The sequence below is a fragment of the Hippoglossus hippoglossus genome, chromosome 4 (genome assembly GCF_009819705.1).
Source record: "Hippoglossus hippoglossus isolate fHipHip1 chromosome 4, fHipHip1.pri, whole genome shotgun sequence".
In the NCBI taxonomy this organism is placed as follows: Eukaryota; Metazoa; Chordata; class Actinopteri; order Pleuronectiformes; family Pleuronectidae; genus Hippoglossus; species Hippoglossus hippoglossus.
The window spans coordinates 7,717,148-7,742,235 of record NC_047154.1 but is presented as its reverse complement, the minus strand read 5'-3'; the positions used below and the strand labels follow the sequence as shown (position 1 = coordinate 7,742,235).

At 41.1% G+C, this 25,088-nt stretch overlaps 3 protein-coding genes and 2 long non-coding RNA genes across 5 annotated transcripts in view; 1 reads left to right on the top strand and 4 right to left on the bottom strand.

Annotated features, from left to right (window-relative positions):
- pcsk9 (proprotein convertase subtilisin/kexin type 9) overlaps nucleotides 1–15,331 on the bottom strand; it is a 20,419-nt gene extending 5,088 nt beyond the window's left edge. The window contains 11 exon segments of the mRNA XM_034583083.1: nucleotides 800–904; nucleotides 906–960; nucleotides 1,033–1,206; nucleotides 1,324–1,507; nucleotides 1,594–1,790; nucleotides 2,239–2,380; nucleotides 2,467–2,600; nucleotides 2,690–2,822; nucleotides 4,469–4,660; nucleotides 5,466–5,558; nucleotides 15,049–15,331. Of these exon segments, the coding sequence (XP_034438974.1) occupies nucleotides 800–904; nucleotides 906–960; nucleotides 1,033–1,206; nucleotides 1,324–1,507; nucleotides 1,594–1,790; nucleotides 2,239–2,380; nucleotides 2,467–2,600; nucleotides 2,690–2,822; nucleotides 4,469–4,660; nucleotides 5,466–5,558; nucleotides 15,049–15,108 (1,469 nt within the window). The 5' untranslated portion in view covers nucleotides 15,109–15,331.
- LOC117760226 overlaps nucleotides 1–21,989 on the top strand; it is a 24,052-nt gene extending 2,063 nt beyond the window's left edge. Inside the window, exons 2-3 of the long non-coding RNA XR_004613644.1 lie at nucleotides 3,389–3,395; nucleotides 21,912–21,989. This is a non-coding gene — a long non-coding RNA (uncharacterized LOC117760226). The remainder of the gene's footprint in view (nucleotides 1–3,388; nucleotides 3,396–21,911) is intronic.
- LOC117760225 lies at nucleotides 6,893–7,740 on the bottom strand. The gene is made up of 3 exons (XR_004613643.1): nucleotides 7,602–7,740; nucleotides 7,369–7,412; nucleotides 6,893–7,005 (listed from the first exon to the last, which is right to left on the bottom strand). It is a non-coding gene; the product is annotated as an uncharacterized LOC117760225 (long non-coding RNA).
- On the bottom strand, nucleotides 17,635–19,849 carry bsnd (barttin CLCNK type accessory subunit beta). Its single transcript, XM_034583082.1, has 3 exons — nucleotides 19,426–19,849; nucleotides 19,258–19,334; nucleotides 17,635–17,956 (listed from the first exon to the last, which is right to left on the bottom strand). The coding sequence occupies exons 1-3, from the start codon at nucleotides 19,600–19,602 to the stop codon at nucleotides 17,860–17,862; spliced, it is 351 nt and encodes a 116-aa protein (XP_034438973.1). The 5' UTR covers nucleotides 19,603–19,849; the 3' UTR covers nucleotides 17,635–17,859.
- si:dkeyp-51f12.3 (uncharacterized protein LOC107988041 homolog) lies at nucleotides 19,986–25,088 on the bottom strand. The gene is made up of 3 exons (XM_034583080.1): nucleotides 24,851–25,088; nucleotides 24,432–24,738; nucleotides 19,986–20,802 (listed from the first exon to the last, which is right to left on the bottom strand). The coding sequence occupies exons 2-3, from the start codon at nucleotides 24,695–24,697 to the stop codon at nucleotides 20,643–20,645; spliced, it is 426 nt and encodes a 141-aa protein (XP_034438971.1). The 5' UTR covers nucleotides 24,698–24,738; nucleotides 24,851–25,088; the 3' UTR covers nucleotides 19,986–20,642.

The following is a 25,088-nucleotide window of genomic DNA, read 5'->3' as shown; positions in this document are numbered from 1 at the left end:
GTATTTCGTCCAAAATATGAGGAAAAAAAATGAAAAAAAGTCATACTTTGGTATGACCTCCAAAATAGGTTAAAAACGTCAAAAAGTCGCTAGAAAGCACCTAAAAACACAGTTTTGTATTTCGTCCAAAATATGAGGAAAAAAAAATCATACTTTGGAATGACCTCCAAAATAGGTTAAAAACGTCAAAAAGTCGCTAGAAAGCACCTAAAAACACAGTTTTGTATTTCGTCCAAAATATGAGAAAAAAAAATGAAAAAAAGTCATACTTTGGAATGACCTCCAAAATAGGTTAAAAACGTCAAAAAGTCACTAGAAAGCACCTAAAAACACAGTTTTGTATTTCGTCCAAAATATGAGAAAAAAAAATGAAAAAAAGTCATACTTTGGAATGACGTCCAAAATAGGTTAAAAACGTCAAAAAGTCGCTAGAAAGCACCTAAAAACACAGTTTTGTATTTCGTCCAAAATATGAGGAAAAAAAAATCATACTTTGGAATGACCTCCAAAATAGGTTAAAAACGTCAAAAAGTCGCTAGAAAGCACCTAAAAACACAGTTTTGTATTTCGTCCAAAATATGAGGAAAAAAAAATCATACTTTGGAATGACCTCCAAATTAGGTTAAAAACGTCAAAAAGTCACTAGAAAGCACCTAAAAACACAGTTTTGTATTTCGTCCAAAATATGAGGAAAAAAAATGAAAAAAAATCATACTTTGGAATGACCTCCATCTGCTCGCTGTGCATCTTAAACACAAAGATAGAGATTTGTCAGCATCTAAATCGGTTATTTTAGAGTTGACGTTTATTTGGACTCACAGCGATGGTTTCTCCGACCCGAACACCGTCAGGAGCGTAGCTGCTGCAACCCATCATCTCCTCCCCCTGACGACAGCGACTCACAGGTGCTCGCGACCCCTGACCTCTCTGACCACACGGACCGACACAGAAGCTCCCCATCTGCACACACATTGTAAATGATAGAACTACATATTGTGTGTATTGTGTTGCTCTTTTTTGTGAGTTACTGACTTGTTGTGCTGCTGGTAGGAGGCATGGCTGCTACCAGGTTTGGAGTAGTGAGACGATGTGCGTCAGACAGAGAGAGGAGGTTGATTGTGTTGCTGACGGAGTAACGCAGCATCGTGTGCAGGACCTGCACCGGTGACATGTCCTGATTGGACGAAAGGATCACTGCTGCTACACCTACACAGACACACAAATCAAAATAAGAAGCCCTTACTGCAACTACAAAGGTTGATCGCTTTGCTTTTAGTTTCTTGTTAATTGTCTGTGTAGTACTGTGTGTGTGTTAGCCCACACCTGCGGTGTGAGCAGCAGCTTGGGATGTGCCCCCTCTGGTGGTAAAGCCGGTGCTGCAGTCGCTGCTGGCACTAACGATGTCATCGCCGGGTGCAAACAAATCAACGCAGCGGCCGAAGTTGGTGCCACCTGCTCCCTGTGACATGAGCTGGTCCGCTGCATTAACTGCCCCGACTGTGATGACCTGAACACGCAGAGAAGTTGAGGTAAAGGTTGTGTATCTGGTGTGTACAGGGCACCACTGTGTTCTTTAATGAAGTATTGTGTGACCTCGGACTCTGAAGCAGGCGAGTAGAGGCAGGCATCATCTCTGTAATTGCCTGCAGCAGCGACCACCACAGCACCGTTAGCCACCATGTCCCGACAGGCCGCGTTTAATGAACGACTGAAGCCAGCGAGGAAAGGCAGTAGGACAACCACTGCATCCACCGGACGGGTCAGTAAAGTAGCTCGGATGTACTCCAGACCTGAACGTGACAAGAGAAGGATGTTCAGTGAAGAGATGCACTGCAGGAAAATGGAAATGTTGCATTGGCCCTCCATTTGCGTTGTGAAAAATAATGATTGCATATAATTGCTTTTCATGTGAAAGCAGAAGGACATTTGGAGAGAGCATTCCTCCACCAAGGCTAACATCCTATCTCATCGTGTTAAAGAAAGATAAATCCTTGCTCCGCAAATTTATCCAGATTCCCCTCCAAATATAATGGGCTCTTCTTTGGGTGAAAAGAACCTTCTTTGTTCTTTGGGAAATCGGTTAAGAAGTGTTTGCGTACTCCTGCTAACTACCAAACAAACACTGATGAAAATAAATGATAACATCCTTGGCCGAGGGAATGATTCCTGTGAGTGGCATGAATGCAAAGAGCTTCTGGGATTACTGAAGGTGAGTATCTCAGACAGACTGAGTCCTACCTGCCAGGGCTCCTGATACCGTCCCTTTCCCTTGACAGTTGAGCACACGGACCAGCTTGATACCAGCGCCTCGAGCAACACCCGAATCCAACCCACTCACAACCCCAGCTATGTGTGTGCCGTGAATGTCACACATACTGGCCTATAGAGGAGAGAGGGTTGGACAAAATGGTGAAATAGATCTATGAAGAGTGTGTAAGTGTGTGTGTGTAAGTGTGTGTGTGTAACCTGTCTATGAACTCTGACTCCGTCCTCCTCAGGGACGTTGTTGAAGTCTGTGATGAGCACTCGTCCCTGAACCTCTCTGTGAGAACTCTGAACACGACCATCCATCAGATACACCTCTGCCTTCCCTCCATCATCTGCAGGGGACAGACAGTGTGCGGCTTTGGATAATTATTACTTCAGGTGTGTGTGTGTGTTTACTAGGCAGGTACAGAGACAAACTCACTAGGAGGTTGATACGTTCCATTTTCCGAGGTGAAACCATACGGCCGCAGTAACCTCTGAAGGTTCCAGGGGGCACTCTGAGCAAAGATAGATGAATCCTCCTCAATGTAGTGGACATGGGGGAGCTTCACAGCCTGACAGGAGCACATTCAAAGATGATTGTGAGTGCGAGGCAAAGACATAAAAGCATGCAGACGAGGCTGATTGAAAAAGGACGACGCTGTTAATTTGCAGACACAGAGGATCAAAGTGGGACATTTGTGGAACACCACCTTATAATCTACATCGGACTGAGGGATGTAACTCCTGGATAATCTCCGAACATTCTCCGTAGAGTTGTCCGAGTGAGAGGCTGGATATTCTAGTAAGTGGGTGTGTTGTTAACGTTTTGCACATAAAACATAAACAAAGCAAATATGTCAGGATGAAAAAGCGGTGCCATAGACATAGAAAATGCCGGCGAAGATGTCAAGAGAGCTTTTCGTAATATAGGCCAACGCCAGTTTTGATGTGTTGTGAACAAAACGTGATCTCTTCAGTGGAATTAATTCATTAAATCTTGCCTCATTGCAGCACCACCTCTCACCTGAACACAAGTTTTGTGTTGTTGTGAACGCGTCTGAGCGGAGAATCTCCCACTAGATTGTTTGTGTGTGAACTCCGGGGAAAGTCTGGACCCAATTGTGCGGACAACTTCCAGAGTTCATGTCTGAAAACGGCTTAATGGAATGATTTGGTCTGTCCATCATTTTGTGGGATTCCTCAGGGATCTATTCTTGGTCCACTTAAATACACTATCTACAAACTATCTGCTGAACACTGATATATCCCCAGGTTTCTCATGTCAGCCTAAGACCCATATAAGATAGACTTAAATTACTTTGTTGATGCCTTCTATGTGTCACAACAACATTGCAGTTAAATGATTGTATAGGATTATGACCATAACCCTAAACCATTACCCTCTGTGTCCCAGCACCTAACAATATAATGTCTAGTTCAGTGTGTACTCTATCTAGATGTTAAACCACATGCTCATAATCTTTTCTTTTGACTTTGAGCTGTCACTTGTGTTTGCAGTTGATTAATGTCGTGCAGTTTTACTTCAGACAAGTGAGGCATAACACCGACATTGGTTTGTTTCACTGATTCGCTGATTTAGAGAAGGTCATCTATCCTTTATCTCCTCCAGACTGAATTATTGTAAAGCACTTTATTTTGGTCGTAGGAGACAAAGTATCTGCAGACTACAGACAAACACTGCCTGGCGTTTACCAAGCTGGAAGACCATATTACTTCAGTGTGAATAGTCAACTGTCAGTTTGATTTAAGAATATTTGGACTGTTTCTTTCGAGCCTTGCTGATCTGCTAATTCCTTACAAGCCTGTTCACTGTACCAGAGATTTACTGGCTCTTATGGATCATATGGAAGCTTTTGCTCTGTGGGATCTATTATCCTCATCAAAACCCATTTAATCTGTTGGCATTTTCCCAACCAAGTGGGAACATTTTCTACCTTCTATCTTTAAAATAGTTCACTTTAACCATCTCTCAGGATTTAGTTTCACTATAAAATACTTAATATTACAGTTTTTTCTTCTTTTGCCTTCAAAGGTCTAAATATTTCCATTATGAAGAATTTAAAACAATAACACATGACACAAATGTTTGAACAAAATAAATAACTTTTGTTGATATTAAAGGAAAGGTTGGTAAACCACATTTTTTCATGTTTTTTGGTTTGTTTCAGTTGAGCAGAGCATCCGGTGAAGCAGTTACCAGGGGAAGGACGTCACTGCTCATTTTGACCAGGAAGCCATGCAGGGCTCCAGAGAAGGTCTGCAGGATCTCCAGCAGGTGACCTCTCCTGGACGCTTTGGCTGTCAGCCTCCTGATGGTCCTCTGGAGCTGAGACTCGTGTGTCGCCGGACGCAGCATGACCAGGTATTGACCGGGTATGCGCCATGCTGCCTGGATTACAGCAGAGAGAACAGTAGGTGCAGGTGCTCTGTTTGCATTGCATGTACAAGAGAAACTACACATGCTTGCAAGAGGTTCAAGATCCTGGTAAATTATATAAAGCTGTAGATTTGTCTCCTGCTTATAAAAGAACTGCTGCATCTGTATCAGACCAGCAGGACTCCTCGCTGCTCAGATCAGGGACTATTGGCTGCTCCTCGCTGCAGATTAAAGACCAGAGGAGACTTCAACTCTTTGGATTTCTATTTTACTCAACGTGCTGTAGACTAAGTGGACATTTTAAAAAAGCAGTTTAAGACTCATCTATTTAAACTCTTTGTGTTTGAAGAACTTTGTGACCAAGGTATATACATGTATTATTATTGTCTTTATTATTATATTTAGATATTCTGTTAAGAGCCTCATGGACAGTATATGTTATTTTTTAGAATGTTTTTTTTCTGTTCATATTTGCTATATAGAACAAAATTGTCCTAATATTGAATAAATACTAATACATTTGCTCATATTTAGATGAAGGTCAATGGGTTTTCTCTTCAACATGAATTTATTTCTCTGGATCAAGCATTCGGCAGAGATGATCACATTAATCCAACATCTTTTAAAAGGCTATAAAACATCTAGATACAATAAATGTATAATTACAGAGTTAATGTGTAGCCCCGTCATTAATAAAGATCTGGATCTGTACAATAAAGAGATTAAGATTTTAAACTTTATTCATAAATTTAAAGTTATAAGTGTTGGTGGTGCATGTGGAGAGGATGCGGCTCAGCGGCTCTCACACTCGTCTTACCTTGTTGCACCTGAGGAGCTCGGCTCCGGGTCCAGGCTGAGTCAGGTCCAGGACCAGCTCATCGTCCTCGGTGAGGTCCGGTGCGCTCACGGCAACCCAGTCTCATCAGAAAACGTACACCACCTACGTTGGTCCACTTGGAAAAACGTAGTATTCTCACAATTTGGCCTCTCAGATTGTGAGATACCTACGTTTTTGTCTGCCCATTGTTTTGCATTGGCCTGTGCCCACGTCACGTGACTCTCAAGATCCCGTCTGCGAAAACGAAAACATGGCGGACATTCCTTGTATTTTCAGATAAAAATGTCATTTTATAATATAGTTTGGGCATTAAAATACATTCTGACACCATTTCTAGCGAGAAATATGCTCTTTGCTTCCACAATCTTCAGCCAGTTCATGCTTACGATCTATATTTTATTAGTTATCACGAATATTTTTCAGATCTCGCCAGAAAAATCGTAGTAATGTAACGTTTTTATCGTTGCTATGGTGGTTGCTGTGAACGCTGCCATGCCGTAAACCACGTCGTAGCGTGCTGTTTGAATCATCGTCCGTGCGTTGCGTCGTTCAGTGAGCGTGAACGTTATTCACGTTATTTGATATTAATATTTGATGATAGATTACACCTCTAATTCGAAGGATCTAAGAAGTCCCCGCAACTACATTCATACCGAGGCGGGCCCGAGTGCGCATGCGTGAGCGGACCCGTCATCTTGGACGGCTTAGTATAGCGAGTGCACATTTTTACAGTATATATGCCTATTGTGTATTTGATAAATTTGATATGGACTGATGATGAACATTAAGATTATTTTTCGTATATCATTAATACATTTTTTATCTTTACTTTTTTCTTATAACTTTGTATTTGTATTTCTGCTATGTAAAGAGTTGTTTGTACATACTGTTAATCTTCATGTGCTCTGTAATAGCGATGAATAATAACAAATCTGCTGTCTACTTGAATTTTAATTTTTTTATTTTGTATTACTGTATAGAGATGATAGACATACTGTATAAGGCAATATATCAATTATATAATTTATATATAAAATTCAGCAAACAATTCCAGCAGCAAATGGTTTCAGCAGTTCACACAAGGCGTTGGGGTTTGAAGGGTTTTTAATACATACAAAACAAATTTGACTACATTCCTAAAATATAAATTAACAGTAAGCTAAAGAAACAGCAAGATAGTCTTTTCAATTAAACAAATACAAATAATAGTAATATTACATTATTAATATATACTGTATATACAGTATATATTGTATATACAGTATATATACTGTATATATATTGACATGCTCTGTTGTAATACATCTATATATCTATCTATATATGTGTATATATATATATATATATATATATAAGTAATATTAACAAAAACTTCTTGAAAAATAAACACTTGAACAATTGAACCTTTTATGTCACATTTGTGTGTGTGTATGCGTTTTGTGTATATTCATGTTGTGTGTATGTATGTCAACTCCCGGTGTTCTCCTTTGGCACACACTGCAAGCGCCACGTCTTCCCACTGTAATTAACCAAGAATTTTTTTTACATTAGCATTGAATGGAATTCAAAACTTGACAAGGAAGAAGGGCAACGAGACACAGCGAGCTATAAATGCCATATGCATTTAACATGCACACAGTAAGCTGATTAGTGTAAATGACCTGATTATTGTAAGAGTCAATTGTCAAGACAATAGTTTATACTTTCAAATAAATAAATAGCACCACATTAGCAGCAACAATTTACATAAAAGTAAAGAAATGCATAATGTTATATAAGAAAAACTAACGATATATAATACTAATTTCTTAATTGTAATATTGCAGTAAACATTAAGTAATTTTAGGGACAATCAAATCCAATTAAGAGACATTGTACATACCACATGGAACAGGGCTCCCGCTCCACCAGTTCCATTACGTTCCCCTGAAACACATTAAAACATGTTTACCATTAAAAGCAAACCTATGGTCAGATGACTTTACAGTTTGAAGTTGTGGTGATTGTAAATCCAGTTAGTATCTCTGTAGTACAACATTTTTTTGTATATTACAACTACATTTTTTGACCTCAAATTACAACAAATAAAACCTTCAACCTTTTGCTTTTCAGTACCTTCTTCACCGGGTAATACTTCTCTCCTCCAGTGATTGAATGGTTGCTTCTGAAAGAGCAAAACAAGAGTACACTTACTCTCAATCTGACCTCATATATTTTAATATTAGCATTGTTGCACAATTTGATAATCAATTGTCAGTGAACATCCTAATACTCCTACCAGAGCTATGCATTTAGCACATGCATCATGGAGATCATGGGAACCTACTGGAAATGCTAAAAAACTGGGTGTGTCAATCTAGGGCTGCAACAACTAATCGATTAACAGTCGACTTCCACTCCAACAAAAAACAATAGTGTTTGGGGTTCCACAGGGCTCCTTCCTGTGCACTTTTAACTTGACATGATTCCCCTTGGCTTTATCATCAGCAAAAATAACATGATTACGTTGACCAGCAACATTTCATCTCATTATCCGCTGATGACTTCAAACCCATTAACTATTCAGCTGGTTGGAAAGAAATAACCACTAGATGGCAGCAAACCTTATTTGGCTTTAGAACAGGGAAAAAAACAGATCATGCTTATGGGTTTTAAATCATAGACACTAGGGCTGTACAAGATATCTAAAAATTACGGTCATCGCAATATCAACATGGGCGATGTACATATCACAAAAGACTGCTTGGACTGCGATAAATGGTGTTCAATGTGCCATGTATTCACGCTCTGCATGTCAATATATTTGGCCAATTAGATGGAGCCCTGCTGCCCTAGATAATAAATTAAAGATATTCAGTTCATTGTGCGCCGGCTCTGTCAAATTTCGTACTGCCTCCTTAAAAAATTGTTAGTAATCACGCTTGTCCCGGGCCAAATTGATGTCTATAAATGGATGATTATATAAAAGAATTGCACAGCTTCTTTAATATAGTCCCAGAATCTGAGGGAAAGGTAACGGCGCACAAACACAGACTCCGCTGCTCACTTTTCTCACTTTAGTCGCCCTACGACATATGTTTGTGAGTCCAAATCCACTAAAAATATGTGAAAAGATAAAAAATCTAAAGAGTAAACATGAATGATGAGCTCAGTTTTAGGGATCATATCCATTCACACACTCAGATATATATATATATATATATATATATATATATATATGAATATAATACTCCAATGTATTACCACAATATCACAACTCTAGCAAAACAAAACAAATTTCCATTTACATAATGTGATGTAGTGTCATGACAATTGTAGAAACAAAGTTCACAAACATCAGTCATCTTTAGGAAGATTTCAAAGGTTAGTTACTCTGACCTACATGTGTGTATTATTTACTTGTGTAACACCTTAGTAAAAATACGTTATTGTGTTCGTTTTCTAAAAATGTCACCACAACATACCCTGATTCAACATGGCACTGGGAGGCTGCATGTCAGGACTGGTGGAGGGTTGTTTGAGAGGACAAGTGGCCAGTTGGCTGATGGGTGGCTGGTTGGCAGGGATGATGGAGGGTTGGTGAGTGGAGGGATGCTGGTTACTCCAACCTCAATGGAACAAAAACACATTAATATCAGAGTAATGTTTTGTGGTGCATACTAGCATATTCATTATTTTCAATACATATAAATAAAATACATCCATACAACTTAATTTGATCTATGCTTTAAATGTGGTGTTTATGACTTTTGCAGTAGACTGAGCTATATGTTGAGATTTCACATTCAAGTTAGTATACACATACACACTACACTATACTATACATTCCTAACGTTTCACACCAAACTGAAACGTTAGGAACCAATATAAACTCTGCTCCATGGTAATTATTAACAAATGCCTAATACTTTTCAATACTGAAATATTAAAATTCATAATTGCTCGTCCCATACCTGTCCAGGAGCATCAGCTGTTGTGGAGCGTGTCAGGATTCCCGCGATGATGACAATGCCCGCCCCCTACTCTGGTTCTGATTGGCTAACCCCTGACCCTAACTCTGACGGTCCTCATTCCTAAACACCAATACATAGCTCTGGCGCCAATCAGGATTACTAGCCAATCAGAGGGAGAGTAGGGCGGGTGATGACTTGAAGACCCCAATGCAGCATGGTCCCTGGTTTTCAGGATTACAGTATAGAGTACCTAGTAGGTGCATGTTTTAAGAGGACCCAAATATGAACTACTAAGACGTCACATTGTTTCTCTTGAGCTCATGGAAATGACCTTCACCTTCCACCTACTGTCACCTGAACCATACCGTACTGGGTGTGATTTGAGGTTTTGACTGTTCATACCTGGACTATATCTTCACTCCAAGTGGTGGGACAGCCTCACACTTGGATGTAAACCAATTTTAGAACATATTTGCTTATACTGGAGATCTTTTAAAGTAATGTCCCAGAAATGATTTCTGATAGAAACCCCTGCCTCATTACCGCTTACCAGCTACTGATTTAAAGTGAAACATCTATTGCTGTACTGCTGTGTTCATTTCTTTGATGTTAAGAATGTTTCTCATACGACCTTATCAGATTGCATTGTGAAACATCTGGGTCACCTAATTTTAGTGTAAACAAGAGGGTGGACTCTGACTTATGACTGGATGTATTTAGCACTGATACACAAGCTTGATGTTACACATCTTAAACAATATGATATGGGCGCCACTTAGACAACCAGACCTGTGTGCTTTGCTGTGACTATAAATGACTGAAACCTCAGATAAAGAAAGTAATTCTCTGACTTCAGTAGCTGAGGTACTCTCTACAGAATGTAATGTGCCCATTCTACTTCAAATCCATTTGATCCTTTTGTGTTTATTTTGCTTAAAGCAGAGCATTCACTGCTTTAACTCAATCAGCATCTTATCTGCCAATAACATGGTGTAGAAGTGCAAGGAAATCCCAATGTTATGATCAATGTCATTTATTATGCACAAAAATGACATTAAGGCAGTTGCTGGAAATGATATGATCAACAATTCTCATGCAAAAAAATACAAAAATAGTGTTTGGGAGAGGGGGTTTCAGAGGGAGGGGGCAGCTATGGAGAAAGTTCTGTCACTCCAGGTTTGCTGCTTGGTGTGATGGAGACAGGAGGTTAGCATCAGGAGCGGAGGCTGCAGGAGGGAGTGTGGAGCTGGAGCACAGTGGTACAGCTTCACTTGAGAAGAACTGAAGGACACAAACAAACCATAGTGTTAAATTCTGAAGATGGTTCCCTCTGATGATTGCTATGCTAAAGATAACAGCTACCCAACACAAAGCTAAGGCCTTCCTAAGGCTGCCAGGGAGTAGCAACAGTAGCAGTGCAGCAACAGAGTTATTCACACGTTTACCTAATCACAGCACTCGCAGTTCTTGAGCAGCGAAGAAGTAACTCTCCATGTTTTCCTCTTCAGAGGAGGAGTCATCCAAAGACATTGTTGGCGTTCCAGAATATGTCGGACCCACTGCAGCCTGCTGAGCTTGAACTTTGTGCAATCTTCTCTTGAGCACGCAGAGTAGACCCTCATGTCCCGTCTCCGTAAATGCCTCAGTACTGCCTGAGAATATATGATAAAAAACAAAACGTTTTAATAGTGCGTTTGTGTGTATGTATATATATATACACACATACAAGGCTTTCTTTTCTACAGAAATCTTTTTCCTGAGTTGATGTCTCTGCTTATTGCCATCTAGAATGTGAAACCAAACACTAACATTTTAATGCCTCTGCAATAGCCAGTTGCCGGAGGCATAACTGTATGTTTTCGGGTTGTCCATCTGACTATTTGCCTTAAAGTCAAAAGGTCAAGGCCACAATGACCTCATCTTACGGTTTCAGTTGTCGAGGTTACAGTGACATTTATATGAGAAAAAGTATGTAGAGATATGTACACAGAAACTGCACTGGTTAGCGGAGTCATACAACCGCAGTGCGGTAATTCTAGTTTTGTTTTTTTTATAAATGGGTTAGCTATTTTTACAATCTACAAATAGTAATCAATACATTTTGTCACAGTATGTTACACAAAGAAATTGGCATTAAAGTTGGCATCTTGTTGTCTCACCAGCCTGACGATACAGCTGAAATCTTTGCTGCTTAATGCTCAAATAGAGTCCTCAATGGCGTTCTCTAAGTCATTTTGATTGGTTGGTCCTTGTGAAGAGGAGAATAAAATGAATTAGTGCCAATATCAGTTTACAATCAAACCTTTTTGTGTAGACCTTGTGTAAACAGAGTCAAAGGACATTGTGCAACAATGACATACATTTTTTCCACAGTACCTGTCGTCCACTGCTGAACATCTGACACCCATTACTGGACTGTGTCTTCCTGTAGAGTGGTGATGTTCTCAAGGTCCTTTGCACAGTCTGTCAAAACAAAATCAGAGTTACAAAATGTTAATGCTGCACAACCCTTTGCAGATACGGCTAGTATTTGCACACCACATCGGAGCAAAACAAAACTGCAGTCTGTGAAGCAAGCAGTTTTTGTAGATATAAGGGAAGTGCAAATATTTCTGCACGGAACATATTCAGTCCCTTAAGCAAAAAAACAATGGCCGACAGCAACCTCAACGCCTTCGTCTACTTACAGACTAGTGAGTCTCGTGCTGCCGCCCACTGACCGATATAACATCGCTCTTTTCTAAAACTAATGAAGGCAAATTCACACATGTAGACAGAAATAAACAGTATAAATTAAAAAGGTGTAAATATTGCTAACATGATGTTTGATGGGGTCATCATTATACATAACAGAGGAAAACTTTGCACATCTATTTCATGAGACAGGCGACAGGTGCGTAGGAGAAGGATAAATTCAGAAGGTGGTGGGGTTTTTGTTTTCTACTTTCCAAACATCATTATTCATAAATAAAATTGGTAGGGTACAAGAAAACGTTGCGTCGTAAAATAAGGGACAATGTAATATAACTTTACGTGTTTTGTCGTCTCATGGATGTAGTCAACCAAGGAAGACACCTCAGAATCCTTGGCCAGAACAACAAAAAATCAATCAAGTCTCAAACATATAAAAATATATACATATTTACAAATGTACTGTTTATGGCACTCTAAATTGTTTACCCTGGTTGGCTCTTAAAGCCGTATAGTTTACGGATCCCATCCACTGCAAAAGCCAACATGGAGGGTGTGCACGCAGGGCACTGAATGCTGCACCTGAGACAGCCTCTCAACTTCAAATTTGGCATAGGTCTATTCCAGTAATGCATTCTGCATGGTATCCCCACATATCTTAATCTGCTAGAAAAAGACAAAAATCCAACACTATATTATAGTAAATATATGGGAAACATATTGCAAGCAGTGGGTAATTAGTTCCATTTTATACTCACCGACCTAAGACTTTTGTGCGATGTTCAGGCATGCTAACAAAAGCTTGCCGTGACATTCCCAGAGCCGCAATCTTGAGATCCTCATATTTAGTGAACCAATCCACTGCATACAAGGTTTTAAAATTGACTGTTGCTGGCCAGTACCCACTTTCAACTAGATCAGCAATGTCCACTGAAAAAGTCTTTGAGTGTATCGCCCTGAAATTCAAAGACAAAAAGCAATTATTTCAATGCACAAGCAATCTTAAATGACATTACTGCATACATTTTTTTCCCCAAAAAACATTTAGATTCCTTCCAATCAAATTTACTTGCCTTCCTGTGGAAAAAGTTGTTTTCCCAGTTGAACAATCACAGCAGGGAAGCATGCTTGGTCAAAAATCAACCATTCTAGGAAGCAAGGGAAAAATAATTTGATGTACTAAATTCCAGTAACATCAACGTTAGTCAGCGGAGGTATTCTTTCAGTGTGATATTAACTTATATTTCACCCAGCGTACTTTGGGGATTTAATAAAAAAAATATATTTAGTATATTATATAAAATGGTGTTTGTGGTATGTAACTTAAAAGTACCTCTTTAAGGGTAGGAGAATTTCTCTCCCTCATCTTCCTCGATGTATGTGGATGGTGGCAGTGGCTTAAACCCGGCTTCTGTTTCTCTCCAGGTCTCCTTCTCTTTGGGAGAGGCTGCCCTTCCTGTTCCTCATCAAGCCAAACAAACTGTTCGGTCCCAGTTTTTGACATTGCTGAAACTCCTGTAGCTTCACTTGGATCCTCCTTGATTTAAAAACAGAACATACCAATTGTTACTTAAAATGTATCGCAACGCCCGAACATCTTGTTTTGAAAACATTATTGTCATATTGCATACTATAAATTAAACCAAATTGATCTGATATTGTGGAGTAATGGTAGACAAATACATCCCTTGTTAATCTAAAGCATTCATAAATCAAAGTTCAATCATAAACCATCCTTAATTTGAAAGACGAAATCAAACTATCACACTCCAAAAATAGGGAAGCTCTCAAAACTTAGAATGAATGTATAGTAAAGGCCCCACAATGGGCCTTTCACCCTGCACCCTACACTGTATCGTGTAGAACTATTTTATGGGCTGATTCGTGGTTTCTGTTAGTTTCCTTATACCATTACATTATCTGTTTATGTTTATATTTATATTGTAGCGTCCCTCAATGATGAGCTAAGCGTCTGGAACTGGTCTCACCAACCATGTATTCACATCCCAGGTAACACAGGCTACAATGGGCCGTAGCCTGAGTACAAACAATAGAATATTAGCAAATGAATAGCATCCATTGTCTGTATCGACAGACTCCACATTCGCTGTGTCAGCACTCGGACTGTAAACCCAGATCGTTACAATATTTAAAAACAAAACAAAATAAACTACTTACCTGACAGAAGGATTATAACATCGTCGTCTTCCAAGCGCTCCATGTTTATGACGTAGCTTTGTGTTAAATGGACCGAAAAGTTAAAAAAAACTTTATTTACGACAGTCACACGACAGGTCCGCTCACGCATGCGCACTCGGGCCCGCCTCGGTATGAATGTAGTTGCGGGGACTTCTTAGATCCTTCGAATTAGAGGTGTAATCTATCATCAAATATTAATATCAAATAACGTGAATAACGTTCACGCTCACTGAACGACGCAACGCACGGACGATGATTCAAACAGCACGCTACGACGTGGTTTACGGCATGGCAGCGTTCACAGCAACCACCATAGCAACGATAAAAACGTTACATTACTACGATTTTTCTGGCGAGATCTGAAAAATATTCGTGATAACTAATAAAATATAGATCGTAAGCATGAACTGGCTGAAGATTGTGGAAGCAAAGAGCATATTTCCCGCTAGAAATGGTGTCAGAATGTATTTTAATGCCCAAACTATATTATAAAATGACATTTTTATCTGAAAATACAAGGAATGTCCGCCATGTTTTCGTTTTCGCAGACGGGAACTTGAGAGTCACGTGACGTGGGCACAGGCCAATGCAAAACAATGGGCAGACAAAAACGTAGGTATCTCACAATCTGAGAGGCCAAATTGTGAGAATACTACGTTTTTCCAAGTGGACCAACGTAGGTGGTGTACGTTTTCTGATGAGACTGGGTTGCTCACGGCCAAAGATGCGCACAAACACAGCGCCCAGCCAATCCACGTCCAGGCGGAGGTGCGCCGCATATTCCTCACACCTCCAGTCAAATGATCGGGGAAACTATTAAATCCCACAATTTGCCCAAATGAGAGCTTTTAATTTCAGACTGACGTGTCCAGATGTTTGATGTCCCGCGCGTCCTCTGCGTCTCGCGGCCAGAAAACCCGTCTGTTCTGATGTTTAGGAAGAAAAAGAACATGGAACAATTGATTGTTATAATTCGAGGCGGAGACTGGTGACGTCCTCGGGGCTCACGCCACCGCTTTTGTATCGAATGATTCTCCTCCGTCAAAAACACCTCTTACTGCGGAGGAGTCATGTTTCATGCTCCCTCCAGACCTGCCTGTGATTATTGCATGTTAATCTGAAAAAAAAAAAACACTTCCTCTGCTCATGTTGATTGGTTGATGCTGTGTTAAGAAGTGCACTTAATGAGAACAATGTGAGTTTCATGCCAGTGCAAGGATATACCTGAGCAAATGCTGCATGGCTGTGCGCACTGAGGATGACCAGGGATCTTATGTGTGTTGATTATATAATTCATTTTTAATTGACTCTCTTCTATTTGAAGTCAGCAGAGAACCACTCCTCAACGATACCTTAGTTACAATGAGACATAAAATATGTAATATAATAATAATTCATAATAATATAATATAGCACTATTCAAAACAGCCTGTGCTTCACAAAGAGGACAAACAAAACCCACAAAAGCAAAACATGAAATACATGAAGCGAATTAAAACAATATCATTTAAAGTCAAAGACAGCAGATACAAATATACAAGTTCATTTAATGTAATAGCAAAAGAAAAGGATAAAAGTAAAACAAACAATCAAGAGAAAGCCAATTGATAAAATACATTTTTGAGGTAGGGGGATTTAAAAGCAGACAATAACAATTCAGGGTTCCTCGGGTAAACGATTCCAGAGGGTTAGGTCCCTGTCAGCAAAGGCTCTGTCACCTTTGGTCTTCAGTCTTGACCGACTAATAGGGCCTCGTGGGCTGGTGAGTACTGGTTTAGAGTCTGATTTAGGGGCCATTCAGTTGTACAGACTAATCCACATAATGTCACTCATCATACTCCACCTGAGAAAACACTTACAGGAACCAGCTGGACCAGCTTTGTCCAGTCTGAGAAAATAACCCTGGTTATGTCATCAAGGGGTATCATGGATTTATCTTGATGATTTCAGTGTGTAAGTGTAACACTGTGGGGAGAAAGGCGTTATATCCTATATGCAGAGTGGCTCTTTTGTGTGGGGCTGCTGCACAAAGGAAAAAGGGTTATTGCCCCAGGTGCATGGTTCAAAAGGGTTGTTAATCTCTTAATTAACCAGAAGTGCTCTCAGTAGAGCACAATCCTCCACCAGGACCCAACAGTCTCCTGTAATTAAAACAAGCCTTATAGCTAAGGCCACATTTTGTTTCTCAGCTACACATTGGTGGTATCCTTACAGGGTTCTTGTCCTATTTGTTACCATACAGCAGCTGAAAAAGAAATTGAGACCCCTTGAATATGTCTGAGTTTTTTCATCAATGTTAAAAATTCCAGGATCGGCCCCCTGATCTGGCTCTGCACCAACATGGACTTATAGTGCATCCTTTCAAGAAGATTCAATATAATCTGTTCAGTAGTTGTTGCAGAAACCTGCTGACAAACGCAGATGAAAACATAACCTCCTTGGTGGAGGTCATTACAACCAATTGCAATCTCCCTTCCCCTTTAGCAGCCAGGTGCACTTACACTTGGTTTGCTATAAGGTAATCAAATCCAGGCACATCTGTTTAAGAGAGAACAGTTCTCTGCAGAGAAAACGCATCTGTGTTTAACATGCACTATGCATGTTGTGCACTCCTCCATGTAGGTGTTTAGTACTATCTTGATAATGCTTCCTTAAGATGACAGTGAAACACTGTGCCACTGACGTGAGTCCAGGTTTTATATGGTCAAAAGCACAAGTGCTTTCCACTGCCTCAAGATAACAATGCGTCACCATGGGAGCTTAGATGTGCGAATGTGTATATATATATATATATATTTGCTGTAAAAAAACAAGGTTCGGTTGTGTCGGTGTAATGCTGTTATTAAGTTTGTGTTTACCCAGTTCACGAGAATTGTCCCTGTGAAGGACCCACCTCCTGTGAAACCTGACATAGGAATTTTCTGAAAGCTCAGAGTTCACAGGTTGTGACGTGTTTGCTGATGTTTTCAGAAATAGGATAACAATAATGACAACGTAAGTCTCTGTGGTTGCTGGACTTTAATAACATAATAGGACCATCATGTCCCTCCAATGTGTGTGTGTGTGTGTGTGTGTGTGCATGTGTGTGTGTGTGTGGTGTGATGGAGAGTCACTCACTGTCCCTCTGGTTTCTTTCTCTCTCATAGTAAATATTGCCATCTTCTGGAACTACTGTGCAATTTAATCTGCATCCTCATCGACTTTTCATCTTGTTACTTCACAGCTCTGCTTGAATGTCACTCTGCAGAATGATCCATCCATCCATCACAAGACTTCAAAATACCACCCAAGACAAATTCTTTTTAAAGCAGAGTATTTTTATGTCTTAAAAATGGCTGTAGGGAATCTTAGGGCACGTCACAGTGACAAGAAGCGGTAGAAAACAGTTCATAAAGAATCACTTATTTCTATTATTTGTACAAATTTAAACGGCACTTAGTGTGAGTGATGTCATCATTCAGGTCATAAAATCGCATCAAACAGCGGACCCTCATCTCCGTGCAGACTTCAGTGTGGTACCCTGCAGTGCCTCAGACCAGGTGCAGTGTGGGACAGCTGTGACACTGGCTCATCAGTCTGCTGCTGTTCGACTTTTGGCCACAGAAACCTGGTAGAGCATCAGCATGCCTAAAATTAAATCAAAAGAAGGGGGCCAGGGGGGAGAGATGAAAGCAGCAGGCGGGCTCCAGCATTTTGTCCTAATTTTCTTACTGTTTTTTAAATTGGAGGCAGGGTTTTGCTGATCAAGCACGTCTTTATCTGGCTGCTGAGCAGCAGTCATGAGATCATAAACACTCACATGAGGAGGAGCTGCTTGGTTCAGACCTCTTTTCAACAACTGGCAATGCAACAATAACTGGGGGAAGTATGGAGTGGAACTAAGCTGAGTGAATATGATTTATGTAGGAAAAATAAACCAAGAATAGTTTGATGATGATGTTGTGTTGACCTTTATCTCACTAAAAATAAACTTATGAGTTGCCTTGTGTGCTAAATGTGGTGCAGGGCATTTATAGGCATCTGAAGGGGGGCATGCCAGAAGAAAATTGAAAACCACTGAATCAAAGAAAAAATAATGGTCCTTGTTATGGGATGGGTGGGTATTACGTATTCACTGTCTCTGTCTTTATATTGCAAAGTAATCTCTCTTTTTCTGCTACAACCGCGGACTGAATATAAAGATGGACAACATAACTGCTCTTCCAAAGTAAAGCCAAAGTGTCCTGATCGCCCCCTGGTGGCTGGCTGCAGTATAGATCATAATCCCCACCTCCTCAATGTTAGCGGATGGGTCACGGCATGAACTAAAAATTCAATGTACACGTCAACTGAATTTTTCTCAAAGACGGTTTCTGTCATTTTAGGTAGTTCTTATCCCACTGATGTGCGTAAAGTGCTCCTTTTTTTGTGAAACGTGATGATTGACAGCTAAGACTGACTCATGATTGGTGGAGCATGTGTATCAGCGGGACCTGGATACTATGGCTCTGCACCATGATGATGCACAGACTGTCTCCAAATGGCAGCACAAGATGGCCGAGTTTGTATCAAGGATATTTTGTATTTTGGCATCATTTCTAGAAAGTGGGAGGGGATGCGTGGTCCATCTTAATATTCAGTCGATGGGTTTAACAGGACAATTTCGCTGTTTTTTATTCTATTCCACTTCTCCTTCACTCTCTCATTCACCTCCCTCCTCTGCTTTGTTGTCATTACATCACCAATCATTTTCCTGTAAATTATACAGCTTAGTATCAACAGTGTATTAGTACAGACCCCCACTTCAGACACATTACCCTGCTGCTGTCGCCATGTGGCCCGCTAGATGATGGCTGAGCTCCACCACTGACAGACCACAGGACGACTGAAGATTTAATGAGCGTCCCCTTGTCTGTGGGCCATTAGTGTTTGTGAATGTGCAACAGTACCTTTGGTCTGTTGCGTCAGCTGAAGTACAAACTAGATCCTCTGGATTTTTCTCCTGAATCTGAGCAGCCAAAGTGACCTGAACACACACTCTCCATTAACAAATCAATTCTTGCCTGCTTGAAAGCATTCACAGGATTAATTCTTTCTAACACACAGTGTGTATCTACCTTGGGATAGCACTGGCAGAGGCTCCATGTAGTCCCGACACACACCATGGTGACACCCAGGACACACATTGTGGCATAGACGTGTGGTCGCTCCTGAGTCATGATGAAGAGGCCGACCGCCACCACACACAGGCCTGCCACTATCAGCCCGTACCGATACGGTTTCCCCTCTACCATCTCTGCGAGCACCTGCTGGCTAAAGCTACAGCGAGAAAAGATCTGGTGTTGTTGTGTCAGGACTTGAAGGTGAGGGGGGAGAAAACGCAGCCGGGGTTCCGCTCTGCTGCTTATTACAGCCTGCAGACAGCTGGGTCAGGTCAGGTATAAAATTGCAGGTGAGTGTGTTTACCTAATAGGTCACCTTGCCTCGAGCTGCAGGCAAAAAGGACACTCGCAACTCAGCTGCTGCACAGCACTGAGTTAGTGTTTGTTTGGTTTGGGATATTATTTAAAACAAGACGGCGTAACCCTTCCCCACATCGCTTCTCCCTTAAATATAAACAACCCATCCAATGCACCATCATTATTTCTAAGAGCGACACCACCCAAAGAGAGCTCCGGTCATTATCTGGAGTTTATAGTAACATCACAACACTAAACAGTGGACATACTGGTAACAAAGCAGAGAGATAAATAAAACTATACTGTTAACATTCTGCTGTCACTGGTTAAGGCACCTTGCGTTGGAGTAAGCACAGAATCCTGTGCAGCGTTATGAAAGGAAAGAGTGCAGATACGAAGAGGAGCCTTGAGGAAGGACCTTGCGTTTGAAGAGAAGTGCTGTGCAGCCACAGTAATAGATCACATAAGTTCAAGCAGGCCAAAACAAATCAGAATTAGCTGTCTACAGGAGGCTCAGAGCCAATCTGTTGACACGCTTCTCTTGAGTTTGTTGTGAAAGCTACATGACGCTGGTCTGAACACGGACGCTTAGTGTACAGTGAAGCAGCTGTAGTGGTCATTTCAATCCTTTCCACCAACAATCCCAACAACACACATGTAGTTGACATGGAGGCCACACTGTGGTTCAGTTCGTACATCTTTAACCAGCTGCGGTCTCTTCTTGCTCCTTGGCTTGTTCTTGGGATCAGCGTGGCTGTGTTAAGGCACAAGAGGCCCGTTTGCAGCGAGTTCACCGATAGCACCAAGTGTTGGTTGAAGGTTCTCACTGAGAAGACAGAAGGCACTGGCACAAAGTAAAGATGTCCAACCAGAGGTTACAGCTGCTCGCTTTGCTCCTGGCTTTTCATCACTGTGTCGTAGGATGGAGGCGGCTCCATAGTCCAGGGAGGTGGGGTGGACGGGAGGGAGGGTTCAGGCTCCGGTCTCTGTCTGACAGAGTCCGCGGACATCTCCCGACGAATTCGATCCAACCTCCTGAAGGCAAGGAAAGCAAAGAGAAGTTACTAACTTCCAACCAACTCATCATTTCAGCTTTTATAAACTGACAATCAGCTCCTTTCAGTGATTACAGTCCACCTAACCCCTAAAATGTCAGCACTAACACCTCAGCCAATAATCAATTTGTAACAATATTTACCCTGTAACTTAGAACACAAATCTTCAACTCATTTCAGCAACCACACTTCATATCCTTTCATCTCTTTTCACTTAAACTGATTACAGACTCCTTTCTGTGATTACATTTCATCTAATACTTTAACTCTTTTAAATTTTTTTGTTTTATTAACCAGACTTATAACTCCACTTTGTCTATATACGGATTGAACTCGTGACGTTGAGACTGTGGGAGACACGTACACACACATCCTCACCTCTTTTCTATTCTTTGGTTATTTTTGTTAACTATGTAAACATGTAAAGTCAAGTCCAACATGTCCTTCAGTGTTCTTCTATTTACTGTTCCAAACAAACAGTGGATTCTGCTTATTGTTACAGTCCTAGTTCCAAACCTGTTGTGTGTTCGCTCAGTGATTCAAACTTGTGTCCAATGACGACTGTTTCAGTCACTTAGAGAAATAGTTAACTAATCAGAACCAAGCAGACAGGCTTAAAAATAGAGACACCCTCTACCTACCTAGCTAGCTACCCATCTACATTCATGAGAAATATAAAAGCAGAAATTGTGACAAGTGTTTACTGTTTACGAGACGGGCACAGTAGAAGTACAAGTACACCGTACAAGTCCACATTCAGAAATAACAACTTTTAAATATTTATTTTTTCCACCTAAAAAATGTCAACTTCTCTTAGCAACTGATTGATGCAGATATGAATGAAGTGAAGCAAAATGAAATGGACGGAACCAGGCTGCTTCAACTTCAGCTCACTATGCTGCATTTCTTTCCTCCATCCTTCCTGCACACTCCTCTGACAATCTCCCTTCAGCTGCTTCTTCATTCACATTTCCCGCTGAAGGTGCATTCTCCAGCTTGCACGTTTTATTTTCCCAGTGGGGATTTTATTTCATTATTGTAATACCTAAAACAAACATTTAAATGGTTTGTCCACTTTCTGAGCCTCAGTCTTGAAAGTACTGCTTGTTGTGAGTTTGGTCAGCTCAGTGTGTGGAGGTAGAAAGGCTCTTGATGATGGAAGCAGTGCTCCTGGCAGCTCTCTTCCACAGGAGAACTCGTCTTGTCTCAATTCGCAGGCTATCGCAGATCGCCTCAGACAGTGCCAGGGGGAGTCTGTCAGCCACATGCATGTGTCTGCTGTTTTCTCCATGACCTACTTCTATAATCAGTTCATAATCACAAAATCCGCTGCTCTCCGATTCTTAGTGTCACAGTGTTTTCAAGTTGCTGGAGCCCTCCTCTGTTCTTTGTCAAACTTGGCTCTTAACCTAGCACATGATGGTGTGTCCAAGAGATCTGTTCAACAACAACAGTGTTTGTCAGTTCTTCTCCCAGGATGGTGAGCTCTGCAATTTGTCCCTATGTGTGTGTGTGTGTGTGTGTGTGTGTGTATTTATCTTGAAAAACACAAGTGAAGCTGGAAGTTACTCACTTTGAATGTTAAAATAACAACTGTATGTGAATATGGACCACATGGCTGCTCCCCAAAAGTGAACCCAAAGCATCTTAATTGCCCCCTGGTGGCTGGCTGCAGTATATGTCATATACCCCACCTCCTCCTTGTTAGTGGATGAGACCAAAGGACCAAACTTGTAGCCAAACTACACGTCATATAACTTTTCCTCAAAGATTGTTGACATTTATGTTCATTTATTATTGACATTTAGGTTCCTGAAGTATGTCTAAGTACACATCTTTCCTGACAGTTTGGTTTTAATTAGTTACTCAAATGGGGTGAATTGTCATGATAAACAGCAAAGACTGCAGCTCCATCCCCGATTGCTACTAGACAGTCAATGCGAAATGGCGGTCAAATCATAACCCTATGATTTAAAATGTGGCAGAGTTTGTTTGATAACCACGATGTATTTAATAAGTCTGTTGTCCAAAGTGCAAACTTTTTCATGCCCCCCTTGGGATGAATTGTAATACCTTCATTTCATGTCTAGCATCATTAGATCAAAACTTTAACTTTAAACTTTGGTTTCACCACCAAATCCATTTAAAACTCTTTTCCATCCATATCAGCAGCATTTTGTGAGATTTCACTAATATTAGCATACTAACACACAAAACTAAGTCAGTGAATTTGATAAACATACCGTCTAACCATCACTATGTTAGTATTATTACTTTTAGTACATTAGTACTTTTAGGATTTAGCTCAAAGCACTGCTTTGCCTATAGAGCCTCACAAAGACGCTCTTTTAGACAATTCCCTGTGGTAGTTGGTCGCTTTACAATCTGTTAGCAGATGTCCGTAAAAAGTGAATCTTACAAACATTACTTTGGTGTCTATCAGATGTATTTATGTGATCGTTCAATAGCTCACTAATTGTTGGCTAGACTGCACTTGGGCTATGGTTAGACGTAAACTTTCACTGTTTCAGCCTAGACGTCAGGTTTACGTACAGGCTGACATATAATTAAATCCCTGTCTATCTGTCTCACGTTACAGTGCACATGCTCCTCTGTGCACGAGGACCTTTTCTGTCAGGGCCCCCTCTTTGGAACAACCTCCCTGAGGAGATCTGTCTGGAAAACCCCTTTTAAATTTATCTTACAGACAAATTCTCATAAGCATGCTATCTCTTAGTTCTGATCTTACCAACAATTTAAATAATTTTACAATGTTTTATTTTATCTTGTTTTTATTAGTAACACTTTCTATTTTTGCATTTGTGCTGTAATGCTGTGTGATCTTCAAATTACTTATTACTTACTTACTTAGTTTCCCATTCTTTGCTTTTTTGTTTGCCTTCAATTTGTCATTTTTAACTTGTAAAGTACTTTATAACTGTGTTTTGAAAGGTGCTATAATTATTTTAATTAGGGCCCGAGCACCGAACAGTGGGAGGCCCTATTGAAATGAATTGGCTTTTTGAGGGCTTTAACATGCTCAAATCGTTACCAAAGTTTGCAGAAAATTAGAAAGTGGTGAAAATTTACGTATTCTGGAGTAATTTGAAATGGGCGTGGCAAAATGGCTCAACAGCGCCCCGTGGAACGCAGCCCCTGAGTTCACATTGACCGATCTTCACAAAAATCGATACACAGGTGTATCATGACCAGACAAACAAAAAAGTCTCAAGGAGCATTTTGAAAAACGCAACAGGAAGCCCGCCATTTTGCACTTAGTGGCCATTTTTCACATTTTTCACATTTTTACTTTGACGAACTTGTCCCAGGGCTTTCATCTGATCAACTTCAAATTGAGATGAGTGTCATCTAAACAACATGGATAATTATAATTATTATTGAAGCCGTGAAGTGGTCTTTTTTACCCCATCATACATCCTTCTGTCTCCCTCTGATTAACCCTGGGACTCCACTGAGGGCCCCTAACCCCAGGTGGAGAACCATCCCACACACTTTCTTAGACTAACTACATTAAAACATCTTATGAGACCAAGTATCTAAAGCCCTGTCACTAGTCGTATGCAACACGGTGAGCACTGAGTGGACCACCTCTGTATAGCCAGAGCCTGCGGCGGGCTGAAGCGTGTGCCTGTGCGGGGGTGGAGGAGGAAGTGTCCGGGCACCGCCACCTGGATGTTCTGCATGGCCATGCAGAGCACACTGACCAGCAGGCTCAGACCCCCCAGACCCAGGAAGACCCCGAGCACGAAGAACGGGGCGGACTGAAAGGGCAGGGCCACGCCCAGGACCATGACCCCGCCGGCAATCATCAGAAAAACGCCCAGAAACAGCAGCATCCCCTTGGGGTGCGACATCTCCTCCGCTGCTGCAGCTGCACCTACACCTCCGCGGCGGTCTGCAGGGGGGGAGGAGAGAGGAGAGAGGGGAGAGGAGGAGGGAGTGGAGGTGAGATGGAGAAACAGATGTGACTCCCGGGTGAATGCAACATGTTTTCAGACAATCTCTACCTGAGAGGAAGTGAGGAGCCGATCAGCGGAAAAACTTCTTCATCCCTCTTCTAGTTCCCATCAACTTCAGCTGTTGTCGTGATGCGGCTTCCTGGAAGAAATGAAGAAGCGACAAACTCCGGGAAACAGAGAGCGCCTCAGACAGCGCTCGGAGCCGCCGCCTCCCCTCGCTCATGATCCGCCTCCCCGCCGCCGCGTCGCCCGCGCTGCCTCTTCTTCGTCGTTTCTTTTTGTCTTT